This window comes from Littorina saxatilis, linkage group LG4 (assembly GCF_037325665.1).
Source record: "Littorina saxatilis isolate snail1 linkage group LG4, US_GU_Lsax_2.0, whole genome shotgun sequence".
NCBI lineage: Eukaryota > Metazoa > Mollusca > Gastropoda > Littorinimorpha > Littorinidae > Littorina > Littorina saxatilis.
The window spans coordinates 59,223,995-59,246,062 of NC_090248.1; the positions used below are offsets into that span (position 1 = coordinate 59,223,995).

General features: G+C 41.5%; 1 protein-coding gene across 1 annotated transcript in view; it reads left to right on the top strand.

Moving 5' to 3' along the window:
• Positions 1–22,068, top strand: part of LOC138965238 (ribitol-5-phosphate xylosyltransferase 1-like) — a gene marked incomplete in the record, with an annotated part of 129,142 nt that overhangs the window by 51,396 nt on the left and 55,678 nt on the right. The window contains 1 exon segment of the mRNA XM_070337365.1: positions 4,376–4,576. Within this exon segment, the coding sequence (XP_070193466.1) occupies positions 4,376–4,576 (201 nt within the window).

Genomic DNA, 22,068 nt, shown 5'->3' on the forward strand with positions numbered 1-22,068 from the left:
AATCTGAAAGCCCCGCCTGTCCAAGACTGGAAAACCCCCTCAGTTGTTTTTGGACCGTTGTACTGTAAACTGTTTCTAAATCTCCATGCACCAATTCACTTTTATTACCTGATGATCTTGTTTGAAAGCCCCCTCTGTCTAAGACTTGAAAACAGTGAACACCCTCAGTTGCGTTTTGACCGTTGAACTGTAAACGGTTTCCACATCGTTCTGCGCCAAGTATTGATGACCACTTAATTCCTTCTGATTAGTGGTCACTGTTGGTCGAATTTTAGTCGTTGTGCGGAAGACCTAGCTTCCACCTCAACCCCATCTGCCCCAACAGTCATCACTTAATTCCCTCCCTTGCCTTAAAGCCTTGCTTCCGTGCGGCGGTCACTGTTTATTGGTCCTTGCTGTTCCGGCGTTTTGTGACTATTGTTTAGAAAAAAGCTTTTTATTCTACTCTCTCTCTCTCTCTCTCTCTCTCTCTCTCTCTCTCTCTCTCTCTCTCTCTCTCTCTCTCTATCTATCTCTCTCTCTCTCTCTCTATCTCTCTCTCTATCTCTCTCTCTCTCTCTATCTCTCTCTCAAATACACTCTACACACACACACACACACACACACACACACACACACACACACACTCTCTCTCCCTCTCTCTCTCTCCCTCTCTCTCCCTCTCTCTCTCTCTCTCCCTCTCTCTCTCTCTCTCTCTCTCTGACATTCACTCTACACACCCACACACACACACACACACACACACACACATCTACCCGACCACCACCACCAGTGGTCACCACTTGAATTCCCTCCCGTGTCTTTAACTCTGGTTTGCGTACAGGGGTGCCTGATTAGCGAACACCGCCGCTTGGCTGTGCACCAGTCGTTCGTCTTGATTACTCCTTAGCACGAGCGGCTCGTCTTGATTACTCCTTAGCACGAGCGGCTCGTCTTGATTACTCCTTAGCACGAGCGGCTCGTCTTGATTACTCCTTAGCACGAGCGGCTCGTCTTGATTACTCCTTAGCACGAGCGGCTCGTCTTGATTACTCCTTAGCACGAGCGGCTCGTCTTGATTACTCCTTAGCACGAGCGGCTCGTCTTGATTACTCCTTAGCACGAGCGGCTCGTCTTGATTACTCCTTAGCACGAGCGGCTCGTCTTGATTACTCCTTAGCACGAGCGGCTCGTCTTGATTACTCCTTAGCACGAGCGGCTCGTCTTGATTACTCCTTAGCACGAGCGGCTCGTCTTGATTACTCCTTAGCACGAGCGGCTCGTCTTGATTACTCCTTAGCACGAGCGGCTCGGAGGAGGCGGCGGTCGATAGCCTGTGTGAAAGAAAAACTAGTCCGAGGGTCAAGCGAGGGTAGAGGATTTTGTGCTGACCCGCCGTCTTTCTTGATTAACATGTAGATAACAGAGGAGGAGGAGGGTGATATAGTTTTGTATTGTGCCACAGAGGATGTCGTTCTCCCTGCGAGTTGTACAACTGGTCAAAGGTAGTCTTTTTCTTTTGATGGAGTTCATGAACATTGTTTATGCGTTTCTTGGCTGCTTATTTGTAGGTATTTCCAACAGGAACACATTCTATGGGAAGTCTTACCTCACGCGTAGACGTAAGGTACGTAAGGCGTTGTTGATAACTAATGAGTTTGAGCGATTATGGCAAAGACCAGGCACACACATATCATCAATATCATCCCATGCCAATCACATGGACCACCCCATCCCATCGTGCTTCCCTCTCTCCTCCAACATCCTGGCCCAAGTAGCAAATCCATTACCCCCCGCGGGTTAGGGGGAAGAATTTACCCGATGCTCCCCAGCATGTCGTAAGAGGCGACTAACGGATTATGTTTCTCCTTTTACCCCTGTTAAGTGTTTCTTGTATAGAATATAGTCAATGTTTGTAAAGATTTTAGTCAAGCAGTATGTAAGAAATGTTAAGTCCTTTGTACTGGAAACTTGCATTCTCCCAGTAAGGTCATATACAGTATAGACCGGATGTATAAAACACCGGATGTATGAAAGTCTGGATGTATGAAAGGGGTAGGCAGGGTCCCGGCAGAAGCTACTCTTTGTTATTACTTAGAATTTTCCGGTTGTATGAAAATCGGATGTATAAAAGTCCGGTTGTATGAAAGCAAATCTCTGGTCCCGAGCAGCACAAATGCGTTGTTGCAAGACCGGTTGTAAGAAAACGAAAGTAGACCCAAGTCACCAAAGTGTGGTAAGAATAATTTCCTTTCTAACTGCCTGTATCGTGCCATAAGCCTTGATTTGTGTGGTAGCCAGGCTCAGCACATGGTTGTCCGAGAAAAAATAATCGACACCATGTGCAGGAATCACCAGGCTTTCTCTGCATACGTGGATGGAGATGTAGGTGATTATCTCGCTCACAACACCCTCCGACCCCGTTCATGGGGTTCGGATGTAGAGATATTCGCGGCTGCCACACTCCTTCAAACCACCATTGTGGTGTACACAGCCACTTCCGAATGCTCGCGGGGATGGCTGCCACACCCACCCCTTTTCCCGATAAATGGGGTAGACAGGTCCGAGGAGAACATTTACCTCCGAAATCTCTGTGGCCATTTTGAGCGGGTGGTGTCCACAAAGGTAGTCTAAATGAGGATGCCCTGAAAACTTCCCCACCAACTGATTTTTATCCAGATTCTATAGCTGTCAAGGAGTTGTTCTGTTTAATTTGTTTCTCCATTCAATCATTTTTTTTAACCTGTTACAAATTCGTCACGAAGACCCATAAAAGCCCAGAAGGCATTTTTGTTACATTTATAACCAGAGACATTGGTCATGGATGTGAATCAGTTGTTATCTTTTTATGTTTTTTTTATGTTGTTGTATTTTATGTTGTTGTATTTTATTTTGTTGTATTTTATGTTGTTGTTTTTATGTTCTTGTTGTTGTTTTTATGTTCTTGTTGTTGTTGTTGTTGATTTTATCCATTAAACTGATTTTATGTTTAGCTCATCTGTTTTGTTTGTCTATTCAGTCATTTTAGCCTGTTATAAATTTGTCATGACTGAAGAGCCATAATAGCCCAGGAAGGCATTTTTTGTACAATTAGAACCAGAGGCATTGGTCGTGGGTGTGACTCAGTTTTTTTTTTATGTTGTTGTTGTTTTAATCCATTAAACTGGTTTTAAGTTTAACTCACTTTTTTGTATTCAGTGCGCGCGCGCGCGTGTGTGTGTGTTATAAATGTGTGCGTTTTGGAGAGAGAGAGAGAGAGAGAGAGAGAGAGAGAGAGAGAGAGAGAGAGAGAGAGAGAGAGAGAGAGAGAGAGAGAGAGAGAGAGAAAGAGAGAGGGAGAGAGAGAGAGGGAGAGAGACAGAGACAGAGACAGAGACAGAGAGACAGAGAGAGAGATCAGAAAATGTTATTTGCTACGCCAACGGTCATTACAAAGCTTCCACGACCAAAAACATTGTCAAAAGGGTTGTGGAGGGAATACACACAATACAGTTGAGCCACACACACACACACACACACATACACACACACACACACAGGTGCGCGCACGTACGCGCACGTACGCGCGCACACACGCACACACAGAGGGACGGGGGGGGGGGGGGGGGGCGGAGAGTGCACGGCCTTATGCAAAGCAGAACAGTTCCTTACACAAACAGTTGCTCTTTCTATCGGTTGTCCTGACTGTGTCAGTGTATGTAAGTACATGTACTTTTCCATTTGTTATTCACAACCCTTTTCTTCTAACAAGGATATGTATCAAAACATTTAAACATAAAAAAACAAATAAATACAAAAATGATATGATAATGAAAAAAAACCTACTTTTATCAAGTAACAGACGCGTGGCCGGATGTATGAAAGTCAATCCACAATATTTTCATACATCCGGTTAACCGGATTTAGTAAAGACCGGATGTATGAAAGACAAAAAGTGGGTCCCGACGACTTTCTTACATCCGGTCTCGAATGTAACAGACGCGTGGCCGGATGTATGAAAGTCAATCCACAATATTTTCATACATCCGGTTAACCGGATTTAGTAAAGACCGGATGTATGAAAGACAAAAAGTGGGTCCCGACGACTTTCTTACATCCGGTCTCGACTGTATTGTACTACGCTGCAAGCCCCTGGAGCAATTTTTTGATGAGTGCTTTTGTGAACAAGAAACAATTAACAAGTGGCTCTATCCCATCTCCCCCCTTTCCCCGTCGAACCTTGAACGGTTGAAAACGACGTTAAACACCAAATAAAGAAAGAAAGTAAAGCAAATCCATCAGTGTATCTTCCCCTCACTAACTCTTAACCCTTTTTTATGTCACAGAAACGTTTCATGCTACATATAATAATAATACTATAATAATTTTTTCTTCTTGTTCCTTGTTACACTTACAGAGATCGCAGACGATGCAGACTGGAACCCGTGGGGCGAGCAGTTCGCGGAGGAGGGCATGGTGGTGAGGCACCACGCGGCCCCCGAGATCCTGTGGGGGCCGGTGGAGCGGCCACTGGGCAAGCGGTCACCCCTGGTATCCCATGACAACAACACCCTGCAGGACGACCTGGTGGTGGAGGTGTGGGGCAAGGCGGCCATTGGTCAGTTCATACATCCTGTTATTTTTACTTTTAGTCAAGTTTTGGCAATTCTGTTTTTTGTGTGTGGTAGACTGGAAATCGAAACGAGGTTGGTGGTGTGTGTGTGCGCGATTCAAACAACCGAATTTCATGAATCAATACAAGCAGTGGGTAAAAATGGAATAATGTTGAATATACAACCAACAATGGGCAATCTATCTTTTATAAGGAGAGAGAGAGAGAGAGAGAGAGAGAGAGAGAGAGAGAGAGAGATTCAGATTCAAAACTTTAATACAAAGGGATAAAGGTTTTAGGCAATGCCTAATCTTCCAACCTGTCCCTTTTAGACATACATGACATTATACATTACAATTATATATTTATATAACATGTATTGAACAGCCAAACGAATAACTAATTAACTAAGAATTTGTAATCAGGTTAAAAGTAACAAAACACTAGTTATAATAACGTGGTTCATTGATTATTAAAATGACGATTAAGATGTTATGCAGAGAGAGAGAGAGAGAGAGGGAGAGAGAGAGAGAGAGAGAGAGGGAGAGAGAGAGAGAGAGAGAGAGAGAGTGTGAGAGAGAGAGAGACAGAGAGACAGAGAAGTGGGGGTGGGGTGGGGTAGGGTGGTGAGAGCCAGACATACAGAGCTCTTTTGTGTTCAAATGAAGACGACAAGGTAATACGCAAGACGTATTCAAGAACACTTGCATTTCTCCCTTTACATCTATTTTCTGTTTAACCTCTCTGTGTCTCTGAGACTAAACATACTGTTATCTTGTCCCATGCAGACACGACAATGTTATGAACAAGCGGCTCAGAATGTCGCTTTCTTTTATTGCTTTCTACGAAGCTGTCCTTGCTATTTTTAACACCAGCTTTCAATGCGCTTTACATTAAAAGTCGGTGCGCCTGCAATAAATTTCAGCTGGCTGTAACATGATTCCTGAATAAAACAAAGGACGAGACAACTTGAGAAAGAGAATGCAGGCGTAGACGATACATTTCAGTCATGGAACAAACAAGGCTTGTCTGTGTTTTGTGCATCGGTGTCATGGTCTTGTTACGCAGAGAATGCTACTCTAGCCTGACTTACATCCGTGCATTGTAGATAGCTGAGGTTTTATTATCAAGACATTGCCGCCAGCAATGCAGCAGCGGGATTGCGGATTGAAAATAAACCACCAAATGTCAGAAAACCTCAAAACAATTAAATCATCATATAAATTATTACCAAAAAATTGGCCGTGCACATTTGTGTCATGACCTACTTACTAAGCCTATAAGGCTGTCCTTTGTTGTGCCCGAAGTCGACTTCGCGAAGTCTTTTTGCGACAATTCAGTGCTCAAGCTTCGTGCAGCCAGCTTCGTGAAATAGACTTCGCGCAGTCGACTTCGCAAACTTAATTTGAGGATAGAAAAAGTCACCTTGGTCTGAATTACAGTCACGCACTGTTGTGAGCTGGGTTACGAACGTCTCAACATTGCGTGCAACGCTGCACTTGTATCGCTACGTAAAGGAGAGGAGAGTGTTTTTTCTCTACCAGTAAACTCTTTCAAACCCTCCCAAGGCTTGTCGTTCGGCCTTATTATTATTATTGAACTAATTAATTGTAGCATACAGTAGAGGACTTGACCTTCTAGAACTGGAATTTTTTTAACATGTTCAGCCCGTTACATCTTAATCATTACCAGTCGATACTCCACAGTCATAGAAGATAATTGTGACCTGACTTTTTGCTGACTTTGATTTAGTTAATTACTGAATGCACAACGCAGATATATTTTTTTTCTCCATTTTAAAGACAAATGATCTGGCTTGCGTATGACGCGCATAATCGTGAAATGGCTGTTTTTATTCATTATAAACATGACATGGTTCCCTTATGTAGGCAGCGATTAACTCTTTTTTTGGTGCCCAGGCTTAAGCAACAGAAATCGTGTTTTCGTTGAAAACGAAGAACGAAACAACATACACACACACGAACACGAACACGAACACGCACGCACGCACGCACGCACACACACACACGCTAAACCCTTGGACGTATAACCTTCACAAAGAAGAGACGAACACCCCAAAAACAGAGCACAATGAACATCAAGCTCTGTTTTATTCGTGAGACAAATGATAGGTTTGCTTATGTTGTGCACGTGCGTGCTACGGTCCCATTACTTACTTGCACAGTGTTAATCTGGTTTGGATGACAGCCATGCAACCCCCCGCGGGTTAGGGGGAGTCCCATATTGGTTGGGACGAGAAAGAATTTACCCGATGCTACCCAGCATGTCGTAAGAGGCGACTAACGGTTCTGTTTCTCCTTTTACCCTTGTTAAGTGTTTCTTGTATAGAATATAGTCAATGTTTGTAAAGATTTTAGTCAAGCAGTATGTAAGAAATGTTAAGTCTTTTGTACTGGAAACTTGCATTCTCCCAGTAAGGTCATATATTGTACTACGTTGCAAGCCCCTGGAGCAATTTTTTGATTAGTGCTTTTGTGAACAAGAAACAATTAACAAGTGGCTCTATCCCATCTCCCCCCTTTCCCCTATCCCATCTCCCCCCTTTCCCCGTCGCGATATAACCTTGAATGGTTGAACTGAAACGACGTTAAACACCAAAGAAAGAAAGAAAGAACAGCCATGCATGCATTGTAGCTAGCTGGGTTCAGAAAGTTTCAACATTACACCAATGCACTTGTGCCCTTTGCTAAGAAAGTAGTGTTCCGCGAAACAAAACTATCAAATAGCGCGGAAAGTTGTCTGTTTCCACTGAACAGTGCCATACTTGAATTTTGAAGAAAGAAGCGGTTTGAACCTTCTTCCATGGCTTAACCATTACGAATCGAGAAATCCGACACAAGACGCTTGTTTAAAAAAAAAGAAGTATATATTTCCTTATTTAACTATCTAGCGTATTCAGCAAACTCATGTAAACCGTGACATGCGCGTCATAATTATATTGCCTCACTTTATTCTGTAGGCTTCCAAAGTAAAAAAAGCGTTAACTTTTTATGAACAGACGCAAGGTCTGGACGTACAAACTTTAATAAAGCGAAACAACACATGTTCTGTTTCACGCATGGCATACCCCACCACACCAAATGGCATTACACTAGACAAAGTCAGAATGGTGTTAGTAGAAACGTCAGGAGAAATCTTCAGTGTTATCTTTTTTGTGTGTATGTCAAGTGACTTTGTACGTTTAAAAGTTCTGAATCGTGCATGTATACATGTTAATGACTTTTTGCTAGACAGGACCACCTTTAATTCGAAGGTTACGGGAATCAAGCAATGTGCAGACGGGCGCAGTGGCTTGGTGGTAAGACGTCGGCCTCCTAATCGGGAGGTCGTGAGTTCGAATCCCGGTCGCTGCCGCCTGGTGGGTTAAGAGTGGAGATTTTTCCGATCTCCCAGGTCAACTTATGTGCAGACCTGCTAGTGACTTTTAACCCCCTTCTTGTGTACACGCAAGCACAAGACCAAGTGCGCACGGAAAAGATCCTGTAATCCACGTCAGAGTTCGATGGGTTATATAAACACGAAAATACCCAGCATGCCTCCCCCGAAATCGGCGTATGCCACCTGCATGGCGGGGTAAAAACGGTCATACACGTACAAATCCACTCGTGCTAAAACATGAGTGAACGTGGGAGTCTAAGCCCATGAACGAAGAAGAAGCAGAAGCAGAAGAAGAAACAATGTGAATTTTAAGTGACTACAAAACGTGTGCACTACAAGAGCTGAATTGTTAATAATAATGACTTTTTTGTTCAGTCTGTGTAAGGTAAATGATTGTGTACCTGACTTTCAACCATTTTTTTTTAAATTGAAGAGATCGCTTCCAAAGATTATTCTTATGATTACAGTGACAGTCACATGGCTTAGGGGGGTTAGTTTGTCAAAACTTTCGTCTCATCAATTTTCCGCGTCAGTGTCACCTGTCAAACCGGGCAATCGATCAAGTTTGTATATTCAGCTTTTTTGCTTTACAATATTTTTATTTTTTATTTTAGTAGAAACGTTTTTCATTGACCGTTTAGTTAAGAGGCAGAGTGCGAGTCTGTTATATTTATTTATGTATTTATTTATTCGTGTGTGTGTGTGTGTGTGTGTGTGTGTGTGTGTGTGTGTGTGTGTGTGTGTGTGTGTGTGTGTGTGTGTGTGTGTGTGTGTGGCTCTTAAGCACGAAAACAACAGATACATAGAGAACTAGAATGAATACCCGCTTCGCCGGGTAGCCGGCTTCGCCGGGAAGAAGTACTTAGAGCCGTACGCCGGCTTCGCCGGGTCCGAACAATGGACCCGCCAAGCTTAGGTCCCTCCCAGATTCGTGGAATGGGAACAGCACGAAAATGATTCAGTGGCCATAATGCCATTCCTGACCATATCGAGTCCCATCCTTGTCGACGAATGTAACCGTGTTAATCACCTTTGGAGGCGAACTCCACTCAAACAGGACTGAGCAAGTTATGGCTTCTAAAAGGAAGGCCAGTACATAAATTTACACAAAAGCCGCCAGACCACATCACAAACAGAACTGAACAATGCACAGGTGTTGCTCACATAGAGACACACACACACACACACACACACACAAACACAGAGAAGCCGTATCTATAGAGAGATAGATGACAGTGTATTTTTCGCGTGGCTATAAATTGATTCGACCTTTGCACTTTTACAGTGAGGATAATTTACGGGTCCAATTTACGTTCTGGACACTGCGTTGACCTTCTAAAAATAGTAACAGTAACAGAACGCCGGGAATATCCGAAGACGCTCCACTCACACTATAGTGCACCATTACGAAGGAAGGGAGGTAAACGCTGAAAACCTGGAGAATATGAGAAGATAAGGAAGAGTTACTTATAATGGTGAAATGAACACAAAAACCAAAATCGATTCAGCGCTGCGCGCTGAGAGCACGTGTTGAAATATCTCATCGATGATATTGTGTCCGGGGTGTAGCTGAATACGGTGTCCAAATTTGAAAAAGATCCACCGAGAACTTTGGCTTTGGTGTGTCGGTATGGGGGCCCGGGTAGCTGAGGTGGAACCAAAATAGCTGAGGTGGAACCAAAATCGGTTCAGCGCTGCGCGCTGAGAGCACGTGTTGAAATATCTCATCGATGAGGTTGTGTCCGGGGTCTCTCTGAATAAGCCCACCAAATTTGAAGCAGATCCATCGAGAACTTTGGCCGTGCATGGCGAATACACAAATACACAAATACACAGATACACAGACACACAGACAGACACAAGTCGTATATATATATAGATACTACATGGCTTGCTGTGTCGTACCAGATTTACACGAGTTTTTTTTTATTTAAATATTGAACTGCGAGCGAAAGCGAGCTGTTCACTATTTGAAAAAGCAACGAGTGTAAATCTGGTACGACACAGCAAGCCATGTAGTATTCTGTTTATCCTAATGTCCTGCAGTCGAGGCAGCTAAATTGAAGACGCTTGTTTTGGAACCTCGATCTCTTCTAAAGCCTCTTGCAATCTATTACGTCAAAGCAAAGAAACGTCACTCTGAAAGTGTGGCGTGACGTATTAGTTCTAAAGATTCTTCGAGGGTAATTAGCGAGCGCAATTTTTGTTTCTATAATGACGTTTGTCTCGGTGACTTTGGCATCATAAGCAGTGGAAAAACAGGTCCCTGCCAGACTTGCTTGACATGACCTCATTTACATGATATACACACGTGTGATTTGAACGATTATTATCTCACGTGTGACTCTCTCACGTATGTAGGATAAGACAACATTCTCTTTTTCTTGGCTAAATTGTATTTCTCGGAGGTTTGCAAAATTGATGCACGTTGTTCCTTGTGATGACTCATAACCACATGAGAACAAAATCTTGAGTTATTGGTGTCATTTATTGCGCACAATGACAAAGTACACAGTACAACTATTGCTCGAGTGTGCTCTCTCTGCCTCTCCCTCTCTCTCTTTCTCTCGCCTTTTCATTGGTTGAAGGGGCGTTAAAACCAACCGAAACCAACCAACAATCTCTCTCATTCTCCCTCTCTCAAAAAAAAATTGATTTGACTTTATTTGATATCTCTCTCTCTCTCTCTCTCTCTCTCTCTCTCTCTCTCTCTCTCTCTCTCTCTCTCTCTCTCTCTCTCTCTCTCCCCCCCCCCCCCCCCCCCCTTGTTCTTTCTTCTTTCCCATTGTTTCTAGACCTGTGTTTAAGCAAGGTGGATTGAATATGATTGATTTGCTTTTTGTTAAGCTGGGTTGTGAACCTAACTCTGTCTAATGAAGACCAGAAATGGTCATGGCTCCCAAAAGCACTGTTATTCCGTTTTGGGAGTCGCTTTGAATGTTTTTTTGCTAATTTCAAATGTAGATACATGGGCTAGACCGTAGTGACAGGCGAGACAAACCGTGCAAGGATTTTAATCCACCAGGCGTCAAACATGTCACTCAGCCATTTAAAAAAAAAGTCATTGTAACCCCCTGACCCTCTGACCCTGTGACCTCAATGTCTGGGCCAGTGTGAGAGTCGCGATGCAGTGGGAGACACGATTTCCCGGGGTCACATTCGAGTGAGTTTGCACCGCGGCGACATAGTTTTAGATTGGAAGGATTAAAGTGCAAGGACCGGGATGAATTTGGAGGCATCATTAATTCTGGTCTAGACTCATTGTTCAATTTTTATTGCACTAGCATTGTATCCTTGTGTTTTAGAAGATTCGGAATTTGTACTTCGTTATAATAGTAGCAACGCTATATTTCTTCCCGACTTATAAATCATCATAGATTCGTCTTTTACATGGGATCAGAGCATCAATTCATGTACGCATACGCAACACCTACAACCTGGCTACTTTCTTTGAAAAGTGGATTTTTGTAATTCCGTCAAATGACACCGGTGTCAACGATCATTCTTAAAGGCTGACATAGTCCTATTTAATTAGTTTAATTACTTCCAGGGCTTTTCCCATCGTTGCGGGGATGTATAAATTAAGCTTCCTGCAAAGTTTTAGGTTTGAAGTCCTTACCAATTACGAGAAATAATTAATTCTTTATTGCATTGTTTAGCAACCGTTCTCCGGGACTTGGGCTATTTTTAGACCGTGGACGTCACTTCGTGACGTTTCGTAAACCAAAGATGGCGTTTTGAGACTGTTCTGTTTACATTCGGGGATATAGCTCAGTTGGTAGCGCGCTGGATTTGTATTCAGTTGGCCGCTGTCAGCGCGAGTTCGATCCCAGGTTCGGCGGAAATTTATTTCACAGAGTCAACTTTGTGTGCAGACTCTCTTCGGTGTCCGAACCACCCCCCGTGTATACTACATTGGGTGTGCACGTTAAAGATCCCACGATTGACAAAAGGGTCTTTCCTGGCAAAATTGCTTAGGCACAGTTAATAATTGTCTACCATACCCGTGTGACTTGGAATAAGGCCGTGAAAGGTAAATATGCGCCGACATGGCTGCAATCTACTGGCCGTATAAAATTTCATCTCACACGGCATCACTGCAGAGCGCCTAGAACTGTACCCACGGAATATGCGCGATATAAGCTTCATTGATTGATTGATATCAACACCACTTTGCAATACTGAAATAATTTTTTCTATGTTCGAAAGCTACAGCTAATCGTTATTATATCCCCTTAGGTACAGTTTTATAACATTATTGGCACATGTAAACAATATGAATTAATGAATGAACGCTACGAGTATGGCAGCCTTTAAAGGTCTGTATGCACTCTTCGCTGCATTTTTACACGGAAGAATCGACGACGGATGAAATTTGAGTAAGAGTTCATTCTGCTCTAAACTCATTGTTCCATTGTTACGTCACTAATACGCACTCGCAGTTTTTGTATTCATGAATACCCCGTATTTTAATATTTTGTTTATGGTAGTATACCCGACAGGCCCTTTCACGAACTCGATCCTTATTGCAACAATAACAAACACTGTAGGCCTACTGTTAATGGAAATTAATATATACACATTGAAAATGTTTTTTGACACATCTTAGACGCCTTTTGATTATATTTAAAACGTAAATAAGACATTCGATAAGAAAGAAAAAAAAAAAGTATTGTAATATTCCTCGTGCCATACAATCCGAGTGGAGGGGGGGGGGCATACTTTCTAATGTGTTATTCAATATCTGCTCGCCTGTCCTTAAGTTTTGTGTTCGTGTTACATCCTGGCATTGCACCGTCTCTGGTACTTTTAGTGCATCTATTAACTTTAAGTTAGCGTGGCTTTATTTGGGGGCTGAAAGTTCATTGCATACTCAAAGGCCCCGACTCCTGGTCCTTCGCTAATTGTAGGCTATTGGCGGAAAATTGTGCAGACGAAGCAGTCTATCCAATTCCGTGTTGTCCACGGGCGGGTGTTTGGCGAGTGCTTACTGTGTGGTCAGCACCTTTCTGCACTTGTAGATTTGAGGATTGGGGGGGGGGGGGGAGAGAGAGAGAGAGAGAGAGAGAGAGAGAGAGGGGGGAAGAGAGAGTGAGTGAGAGGGGGGAGAGAGAGAGAGTGGTTGGGGGGTGGGGGGGGGGGGGGGGGCAGAGGGAGAAAGAAAGTGAGATGTTGTTTGGTTGCTTGTAACGGAGAGTTCAATATTTTTATGCAAATCCCTGATCGTTTTGCATCACAGAAGCACACCTGTCCTTGGAATGTGTATGTTCACTGACTGTCTTTGTCTATACGTGCATCTGTCTATCTCACGGTCGGTCTGCCGGTCTGCCTCTCTGTCTCTCTGTCTGTCTGGCCGTTCGTCCGGTCATGGTCTTTACGCGCCAAATTCAGTATTTTTCGACAGTAAACCGCACAGCGCAGTGGATAACCCGACACAATAACTCCGTTCCCAGCGAGTTTCGTTGCGACTAGTCTTATTCAATGTGTGTACAATGCAGTGCCACGCCTGGTGCTGGGAACGACAAGTGTTTTATTGGAATTAAAGCAGACAGTGTGATAGAAGCGACGTAAATGGATCCTTTTTTTGCGCGCTGGGACTATCAGTGACACGAGTGCTTCAATGTAATGGATGGATTTTGTTTGTGTCGCCCAAATGTGTACCCCCTCACCCCCTGCGGGACACTGACGTGTGTGCGTGTGTGTGTGTGTGTGTGTGAGTGTGTGTGTGCTGGGTAAAACAGTATGCGTCTTTATTTGGGTTTTTAGTTTCTTAAGACAGGGACAGCGCGGGGGAGGGGGGTGTCACTGTGTAAACGGACACATAGGGAGGCCCGCCGACGGACAGACAGAATAGTGCAGCAACCTTAATTGATTCAATACATAGAGCACAAACACGCTGTATGTTTTTTTCGTTTTTTTAAGGTGTTGACTCATTTTGAGAGACTCTGTACCCAACACCCTGGGTGTTAATTGGCGTGAATAGCTCACGACCAGAACAAACCAAAATTCAGAAGCGTAAATTGGTTGTCAGAATATAGAATGGCAAAGTATCATAAAGACATGAAAGAATGTTATTAGAACGTTTAATTTATTACAAAACAAAACGTTACGTTCACTTTCTTCGACCCAGCGGACAGACATAGAACGTGACGTTTTATATTGTCATGTAGGGGGAAGAATTTACCCGATGCTCCCCAGCATGTCGTAAGAGGCGACTAACGGATTCTGTTTCTCCTTTTCTTGTTAAGGCTGGAGCACACTTTGGAAAGTACGTTGGAGTAGCCTCCCTTCTACGTTGGAGTAGCCTCCCTTCCCGGATTTAGAACGCGTTTCGTGTCGTAACAGATTATCCACTTACTAGCCATATCCGTATGCAAAATAATGAAATAAACATTAGGAAATGGCAGACGTTTACAAATATCGACATTCTCTATCAGTGCAATAAAAAACAATCGTTAGAACTTGCATTTACGACATGTCGTGCGTGAGAACGTGTCAGTAAACAAGCACTTTTTGCCTTGCTGAAGAACCCCACGAGTCAAGCTAAAACAGACGACAAGTAATGGAAAGCAGTCTGCGGATAAACATAACAAACTACTGATGAAAAAGTGTGTTCATCCCTGCTCTGGATAAAAGACATCGGACTGATGACAACGTGGCAGCGTTCACGCGAAAAGATTTTTTTTCAGATTATCGCTTCTACATTTTATTGCACGTACTTGGGGCAGATCTGAATTTCTGAAAGATGACAAATCGGTCTTGTGAGTTGAGAACCACATGTTCTTTGCCGACAGAAATCACGATGGGACAAGATGTAGATTGTGTTGAAGAGATGTTTGCAGATTATCGCATCTACATTTTATTGCTCAGATCAATGCACGTAGTTGGGGTAGATCTGAATTTCGCAATGGAAGACGACAAATCCGTCTTGTGAGTTAAGAACCACACGTTCTTTGGCGGCAGAAATCACTATGGGACAAGATGAGGATTGTGTTGAGGGGCTAATACTGACTGACTTTAGATGAAGAGTTCCTAGACTGCCTGGTTTTTGTAGAGAGGCATCATGATGATATCCTGGGTTTTTTTTACGTTCTTGGTGACAACGCGCCAGAATCGCACGAAGATCGAACTCTCGAAGAAAACAAGTTTATCGCTGAACATCGGAAATGTGAAATGCTCTTCCTGTCTGACCAGTCTCCCCGTTAAATCCACAGGCTACATTATTTATCAGGTAACTTACCAAACCGGAGTGTGTGTGTGTGTGTGTGTGTGTGTGTGTGTGTGTGTGTGAATGTGTGTGTGTGTGTGTGTGTGTGTACACCGGATTACCACCATCAACGCACCCTTTTGGACTTTTCTACTATGCCTGCTGTGACATTCACGAGGATTATTGTGATTCTTGGACAATCGTGTGCCTATGCTGGACTTGCAGGAAGACAAACGGTGCCGGAACGGTATACGTGCTGCCAAGTGTGCACGTCCAGAGCGCAGTGTGAACCGAGAGTGAGTGTGTCATTGTGTGGAAGTTTTGCTTGATTGATTTATTCATGATTTAATTTGCTTTTTGGTTCAATAGTAAAATCTGTGTACGTTATACTTTGTATTTTGTGGTGTGATTCGCCCGAGTGCGAGTCGACCCCCATCCCCGAACGCCTCTGTGGGTGGAATTGTATATATATATACTTGTGTAACGTGAGTGTGTAGATGAGAATGTGAAAGTTGCTTTGGACCCAGATACACACAGCAGACACCAACGCAACAGCTAAGTTTCAGCCTGACAAAGAAATTCGAGTGACACAGCTAATGGCTGTACTTGTTATTTCTCTATTAAAACAAATGTTTCAAGATCTTTAGGCCAAAACAAATAAATTGTCTGTTTCTATTAACATGGCTAAAAAAAATAGGGTAGGTAGGTAGGTGTTTTTGTTGTTGTTGTTGCCAGGATAGAATTCTTGAAAATAAATGACACAAAGAGACAAGACTCGCTATAGATAGATTTATAAAAAAATAAATGTGACAAAGGATATAAAATGATTGTTTTACCTGGTCTGGAATCTTCAGTAGTAATTGCATAAAAAAAAGTCTGATAATTATATCAATTATCATGTTAACTTTTTCTTAAAATGGGTGCGTTAAATCCTAGTCTGTTTGTTTTTAATGGACTAAGCAATCCTTGGACTGACAGAAAAGATGTATTTTAAAAATGTCCAGTTGCTTTTACTTATTTTTCTAATTGGAAGAGAATACAAATTATGCACTCTTTTCTGTTCAAATGGGTAGAGGGCGGGGGTAGTAAAAGGATCACAGTTCAAGATTTTGCGCGACAAGAGGTGTGTTTCTTTTATAAAGAGCAAAAACTCAACTTGGTATCTAACACTATTTCTGAACACTGTAACCACTTCAGCACTTTTTTTTTTTTCTGTCTTCCAAACTTCTAATTCAGCTTCAAAAATGATTAAAAAAAAGGGTTTTTTTCTTCTGAAATCTACAGTTAAATCACTATTTTGGATATTCTATTTTGCTTCCCTATTTATCTTCTTAAGTTTTTGATCATCTGATTACCTTGCTTTTCTATTTGGAAGATAATATGCACTCTTTTCTGAAAAATGGGTAGGGGGTGGGGGTAGTAAAAGCATCACAGTATACAATTTTGTGCGACAAGAGGTGTGTTTCTTTCAACTGTGATGAAGAGGAATAACTCAACTTGGTATCTAACACTATTTCTGAACACTGTAACTACTGAAGCACTTTTAATTTTTTTTTCTGTCTTCCAAGCTTTAAATTCAGCGTATAAAATGAGTAAAAAATTGGTTTTTTTTCTGAATTCACCAGTTAAATCACTCTGTTGGATGTTATTTTTTGCTTCCCTATTTCTGTTCTGAAGTTTTTGATCATCTGACTACCTTGCTTTTCTATTTGGAAGATAATATGCACTCTTTTCTGAAAAATGGGTAGGGGGTGGGGGTAGTAAAAGCATCACAGTTCAAGATTTTGCGCGACAAGAGGTGTGTTTCTTTTAACTGTGATGAAGAGGGATAACTCAACTTGGTACCAAACACTATTTCTGAACACTGTAACCACTTTAGCACTTTCATTTTTTTTCTCTCTGTCTTCCAAGCTTTAAAATTTAGCTAATAAAATGAGTAAAAAAGTGGGGTTTTTTCAGAATTCACCAGTTAAATCACTATGTTGGATGTTCTATTTTGCTTCCCTATTTCTGTTCTGAAGTTTTTGATCATCTGACTACCCTGCTTTTCTATTTGGTAGATAATATGCACTCTTTTCTGAAAAAATGGGTAGGGGGTGGGGGAAATAAAAGTATCACAGTTCAAGATTTTGGCCGACAAGAGGTGTATTTCTTTTAACAGTGGTAAAGAGGGATAACTCAACTTGGTATCTAACACTATTTTTGAACACTGTAATCACTTTAACACTTTTAATTTATGTTTGTTTGTGTTCCAAGTTTTAAATTAAGCTTCAAAAATGGGTAAAAAAATAGTTTTCTCATAATTCACAAGTTAAATCATTATGTTGGATGTTCTATTTTGCTTCCCTCTTTCTCTTCTTAAGTTTTTGATCATCTGACTACCCTGCTTTTCTATTTGGAAGATAATATGCACTCTTTTCTGAAAAATGGTAAGGGGGTGGGGGTAGTAAAAGCAACACAGTTCAAAATTTTGCGCGTTAAGAGGTGGATTTTTTTTTAAATTGGTAAAGAGGGATAACTCAACTTGGTATCTAACACTATTTCTGAACACTGTAATCACTTTAACACTTTTGATTTATGTTTGTCTGTGTTCCAAGTTTCAAATTAAGCTTCAAAAATGGGTAAAAAAAATGTTTTTTTAATAATTCACAAGTTAAATCATTATGTTGGATGTTCTATTTTGCTTCCCTCTTTCTCTTCTTTAAGTTTTTGATCATCTGACTACCCTGCTTTTCTATTTGAAAGATAATATGCACTCTTTTCTGAAAAATGGGTAGGGGGTGGGGGTAGTAAAAGCATCACAGTTCAAGATTTTGCGCGACAAGAGGTGTGTTTTTTTTAACTGTGATGAAGAGGGATAACTCAACTTGGTATCAAACACTATTTCTGAACACTGTAACCACTTTAGCACTTTTAATTTTTTTTTTCTGTCTTCAGTTCCAAGCTTTAAATTAAGCTAATAAAATGAGTAAAAAAGTGGGGTTTTTTTAGAATTCACCAGTTAAATCACTATGTTGGATGTTCTATTTTGCTTCCCTATTTCTGTTCTTCAGTTTTTGATCATCTGACTACCCTGCTTTTCTATTTGGTAGATAATAATTATGCACTCTTTTCTGAAAAAATGGGTAGGGGGTGGGGGAAGTAAAAGTATCACAATTCAAGATTTTGCGCGACAAGAGGTGTATTTCTTTTAACAGTGGTAAAGAGGGATAACTCAACTTGGTATCTAACACTATTTCTGAACACTGTAATCACTTTAACACTTTTAATATATGTTTGTCTGTGTTCCAAGTTTCAAATTAAGCTTCACAAATGGGTAAAAAAAATAGTTTTCTCATAATTCACAAGTTAAATCATTATGTTGGATGTTCTATTTTGCTTCCCTCTTTCTCTTCTTAAGTTTTTGATCATCTGACTACCCTGCTTTTCTATTTGGAAGATAATATGCACTCTTTTCTGAAAAAGGGGAAGGGGGTGGGGGTAGTAAAAGCATCACAGTTCAAAATTTTGCGCGTTAAGAGGTGTTTTATTTTTAAATTGGTAAAGAGGGATAACTCAACTTGGTATCTAACACTATTTCTGAACACTGTAATCACTTTAACACTTTTAATCAATGTTTGTTGGTGTTCCATGCTTCAAATTGAGCTTCAAAATGGATACAAAAGGATTTTTTTCCGAATTCACAAGTAAAATCACTACGTTTAATGTTCTATTTTGCTTCCCTATTTCTCTTCTTCAGTTTGTGATCATCTGATTGTTATTTTGTTTACATTTTCACAATACAATATTGCAACTTATTCAGTGGTGTTTGTGTGAAAAAATCTGATACCTATGCTTAAACTTCAGTCGTTATCTTAAAATTTTGCGCGTTAAGCCCTTTATATTTTGTATTTTCCTGATAAAGCAAACATTGAACTAACAGAAAAAGTAACTTTTAAAACTACCTAATCACTTTGAAATTGGGCCTCCAAAGTGTTCTCCAGCCTTAAGTGTATCTTGTATAGAATATAGTCAATGTTTGTAAAGGTTTTAGTCAAGCAGTATGTAAGAAATGTTAAGTCCTTTGTACTGGAAACTTGCATTCTCCCAGTAAGGTAATATATTGTACTACGTTGCAAGCCCCTGGAGCAATTTTTGGCTCACGTAAGTGTAGCCTATGCGATCGTAACTTTGTCTGTCTGTGCGTGCGTGTGTGTGTGCGTGTGTTTGTGCGTGTGTATGTCTGTGGTAGAAACTCTAACATTTGAAGACGTCACATTACATTGACGTCACATTATGACGTAAGAGGGTTAGACGTCACGCGAAGGAAGTACTGAAAGTCTCGGTCATTATTATTTTGAGCGGGCCGAGACTCTGTTGGCAGTCGTGTCCCTGTAAGTAGGCTACATGCAGACAGACAGATCTAGATCTAGTGTCTCGCTTTCTTGCACAGTTTCACCTATGCTCTTTCTCTGTGTGTGTGTGTGTCTGTGTCTAGTGTGTGTGTGTGTGTGTGTGTGTGTGTGTGTGTGTGTGTGTGTGTGTGTGTGTGTGTGTGTGTGTGTGTGAAGGAGTGATTGAGTTTGTGTTATTGTTTGTCGATTTCTTACGTGAGCCTTGATGGCTTCGCCTCTTGTTTGATTAGTGCTTTTTGTGAACAAGAAACAATTAACAAGTGGCTCTATATCCGTCGCGATATAACCTTCGTGGTTGAAAACGACGTTAAACACCAAATAAAGAAAGAAAGAAAGTGTATTAATCGTTCCGGTAACATATCTTTCTTGATTTTGCAATATTGGCATGCCGCAGTCTATTTGGTTCTGGATTTTTTAGAATGGGAGTGGTTGAGAACAGTAAAAGAACAAGTCGCGTAAGGCGAAAATACAACATTTAGTCAAGCTGTTGAACTCACAGAATGAAACTGAACGCACTGCATTTTTTCACAATGACCATAGTCCGCCGCTAGTGCAAAAGGCAGTGAAAGTGACGAGCCTGTTTAGCGCGGTAGCGGTTGCACTGTGCTGCATAGCACGCTTTTCTGTACCTCTCTTCGTTTTAACTTTCTGAGCGTGATTTTAATCCAAACATATCATATCTATATGTTTTTGGAATCAGGAACGAACAAGGAATAAGATGAAATTGTTTTTAAAACGATTTCGGAAAGTTAATTTTAATCTTAATTTTTATATTTTTAATTTTCAGAGCTTGTTTTTAATCTGAATATAACATATTTATATGTTTTTGGAATCAGAACATGATAAAGCATAAAATAAAAGTAATTTTGGATCATTTTATAAAATTAATTTGTTAATTACAATTTTCAGATTTTTAACGACCAAAGTCATTAATTAATTTTTAAGCCTTCATGCTGAAATGCAATACCGAAGTCCGGCCTTCATCGAAGATTGCTTGGCCAACATTTCAATCCATTTGATTGAAAAATGAAGGGGTGACAATGCCACCTCAACTTTTACAAAAAGCCGGATATGACGTCATCAAAGGTATTTATCGAAAAAAAGAAAAAAAAACGTCGGGGGATATCATTCCCAGGAACTCTTCTGTCAAATGTCATAAAGATCGGTCCAGTAGTTTAGTCTGAATCGCTCTACACACGCACACGCACACGCACAGACAGACAGACAGACAGACACACACACACACACACACACACACACACACACACACACACACACACACACACACACACACACACACACACACCCTCTATGTTAAAACATTTAGTCAAAACTTGACTAAATGTAAAAAGACCAAATGTATTTTCTGTAGAACTCTTGACATGCCATTATGCTATTCATCTTTGTATTCATGGGGCGTGTATTCATGGCGATGGTGTGCGTGGTACTGTGATCCGTTAAAGTGCGCTGTCTCGCTCAGTACTATACCGCCGACTTCAGCACTAGAGGTTTCTGTCGGGGTTACCCCACCCTTAGCTCGATAGATGTAAGGGTTGTGTCCTTTGAATAACTGTGTTAGCATGTACTCGGATTTATTATATTGATGACTATATTTTTAGATATGATTTTTAGGGAATTCATTTATCTTTATCCATGCAACCTGTGATTGCTCCTGTCAGATTGGTGCTAAAGGAACAACCAGTCCGTTTTGAACTGTCTGGTTGGTGTGCACACGTAGTGGGCCCAGTGAGATTGAACACTTTGTCTGTACATAGTTGTTGTCATATATGCGTGTGGAAGGAGTGTGAAGTTTTATGCATACACCATAACAAAATCCTGTGCTTTGCATTTGGTAAATAAACTGTTTGACTGACTTGACTCCTGGTCAGGGACCTTACCTGGGAGCACAGGTAGCAGAGGTTTTAACGCGCCTCTTACCCGCGTGATGAACCCGTATGAGCACATAGGGTATTTACGAGTCAACAGTGCCACCTGTTCACCACCCCGCTCTGATAGGAACACCGCCAGTTGGTCCAGGACAGCTTATTCGTCCGGACAAGCCCGACTTATATCGCTGCAATCCCTTTTATATCTGAGGGACGCCCCCTATCCGCCGCCTGGGGACCCGCCGGGTTGGGGATGGTCGCCCCGCCACCTAATTGGAGATAGCCTGACCCCGGCTATTCATCTTTGATATGTTTGGTTTTGCTGACAAAGAATCTTGCAATCAGAGAATGTTCACACTGTGCGCACCATTAACTGTGATTGTGTGCTCTCGCTGTGCCAGTGTGATGTCTCGTCAATCATGTTGTCCTGCTAACGGAACAAATAAATGCTGATGTGAGTATGTGAAAAAGTAACGAGCACAATGAACTTTGCATGTCTGAAATATTCTGCGTACAGACAATAACTGCGGGGAAAAAATGTTGGAGGTCGATGTGTTTTTGCGTGTTTCTTAAAAAGGGAGAGGGGGAGGATTGCAAGTGGCTAACAAAACT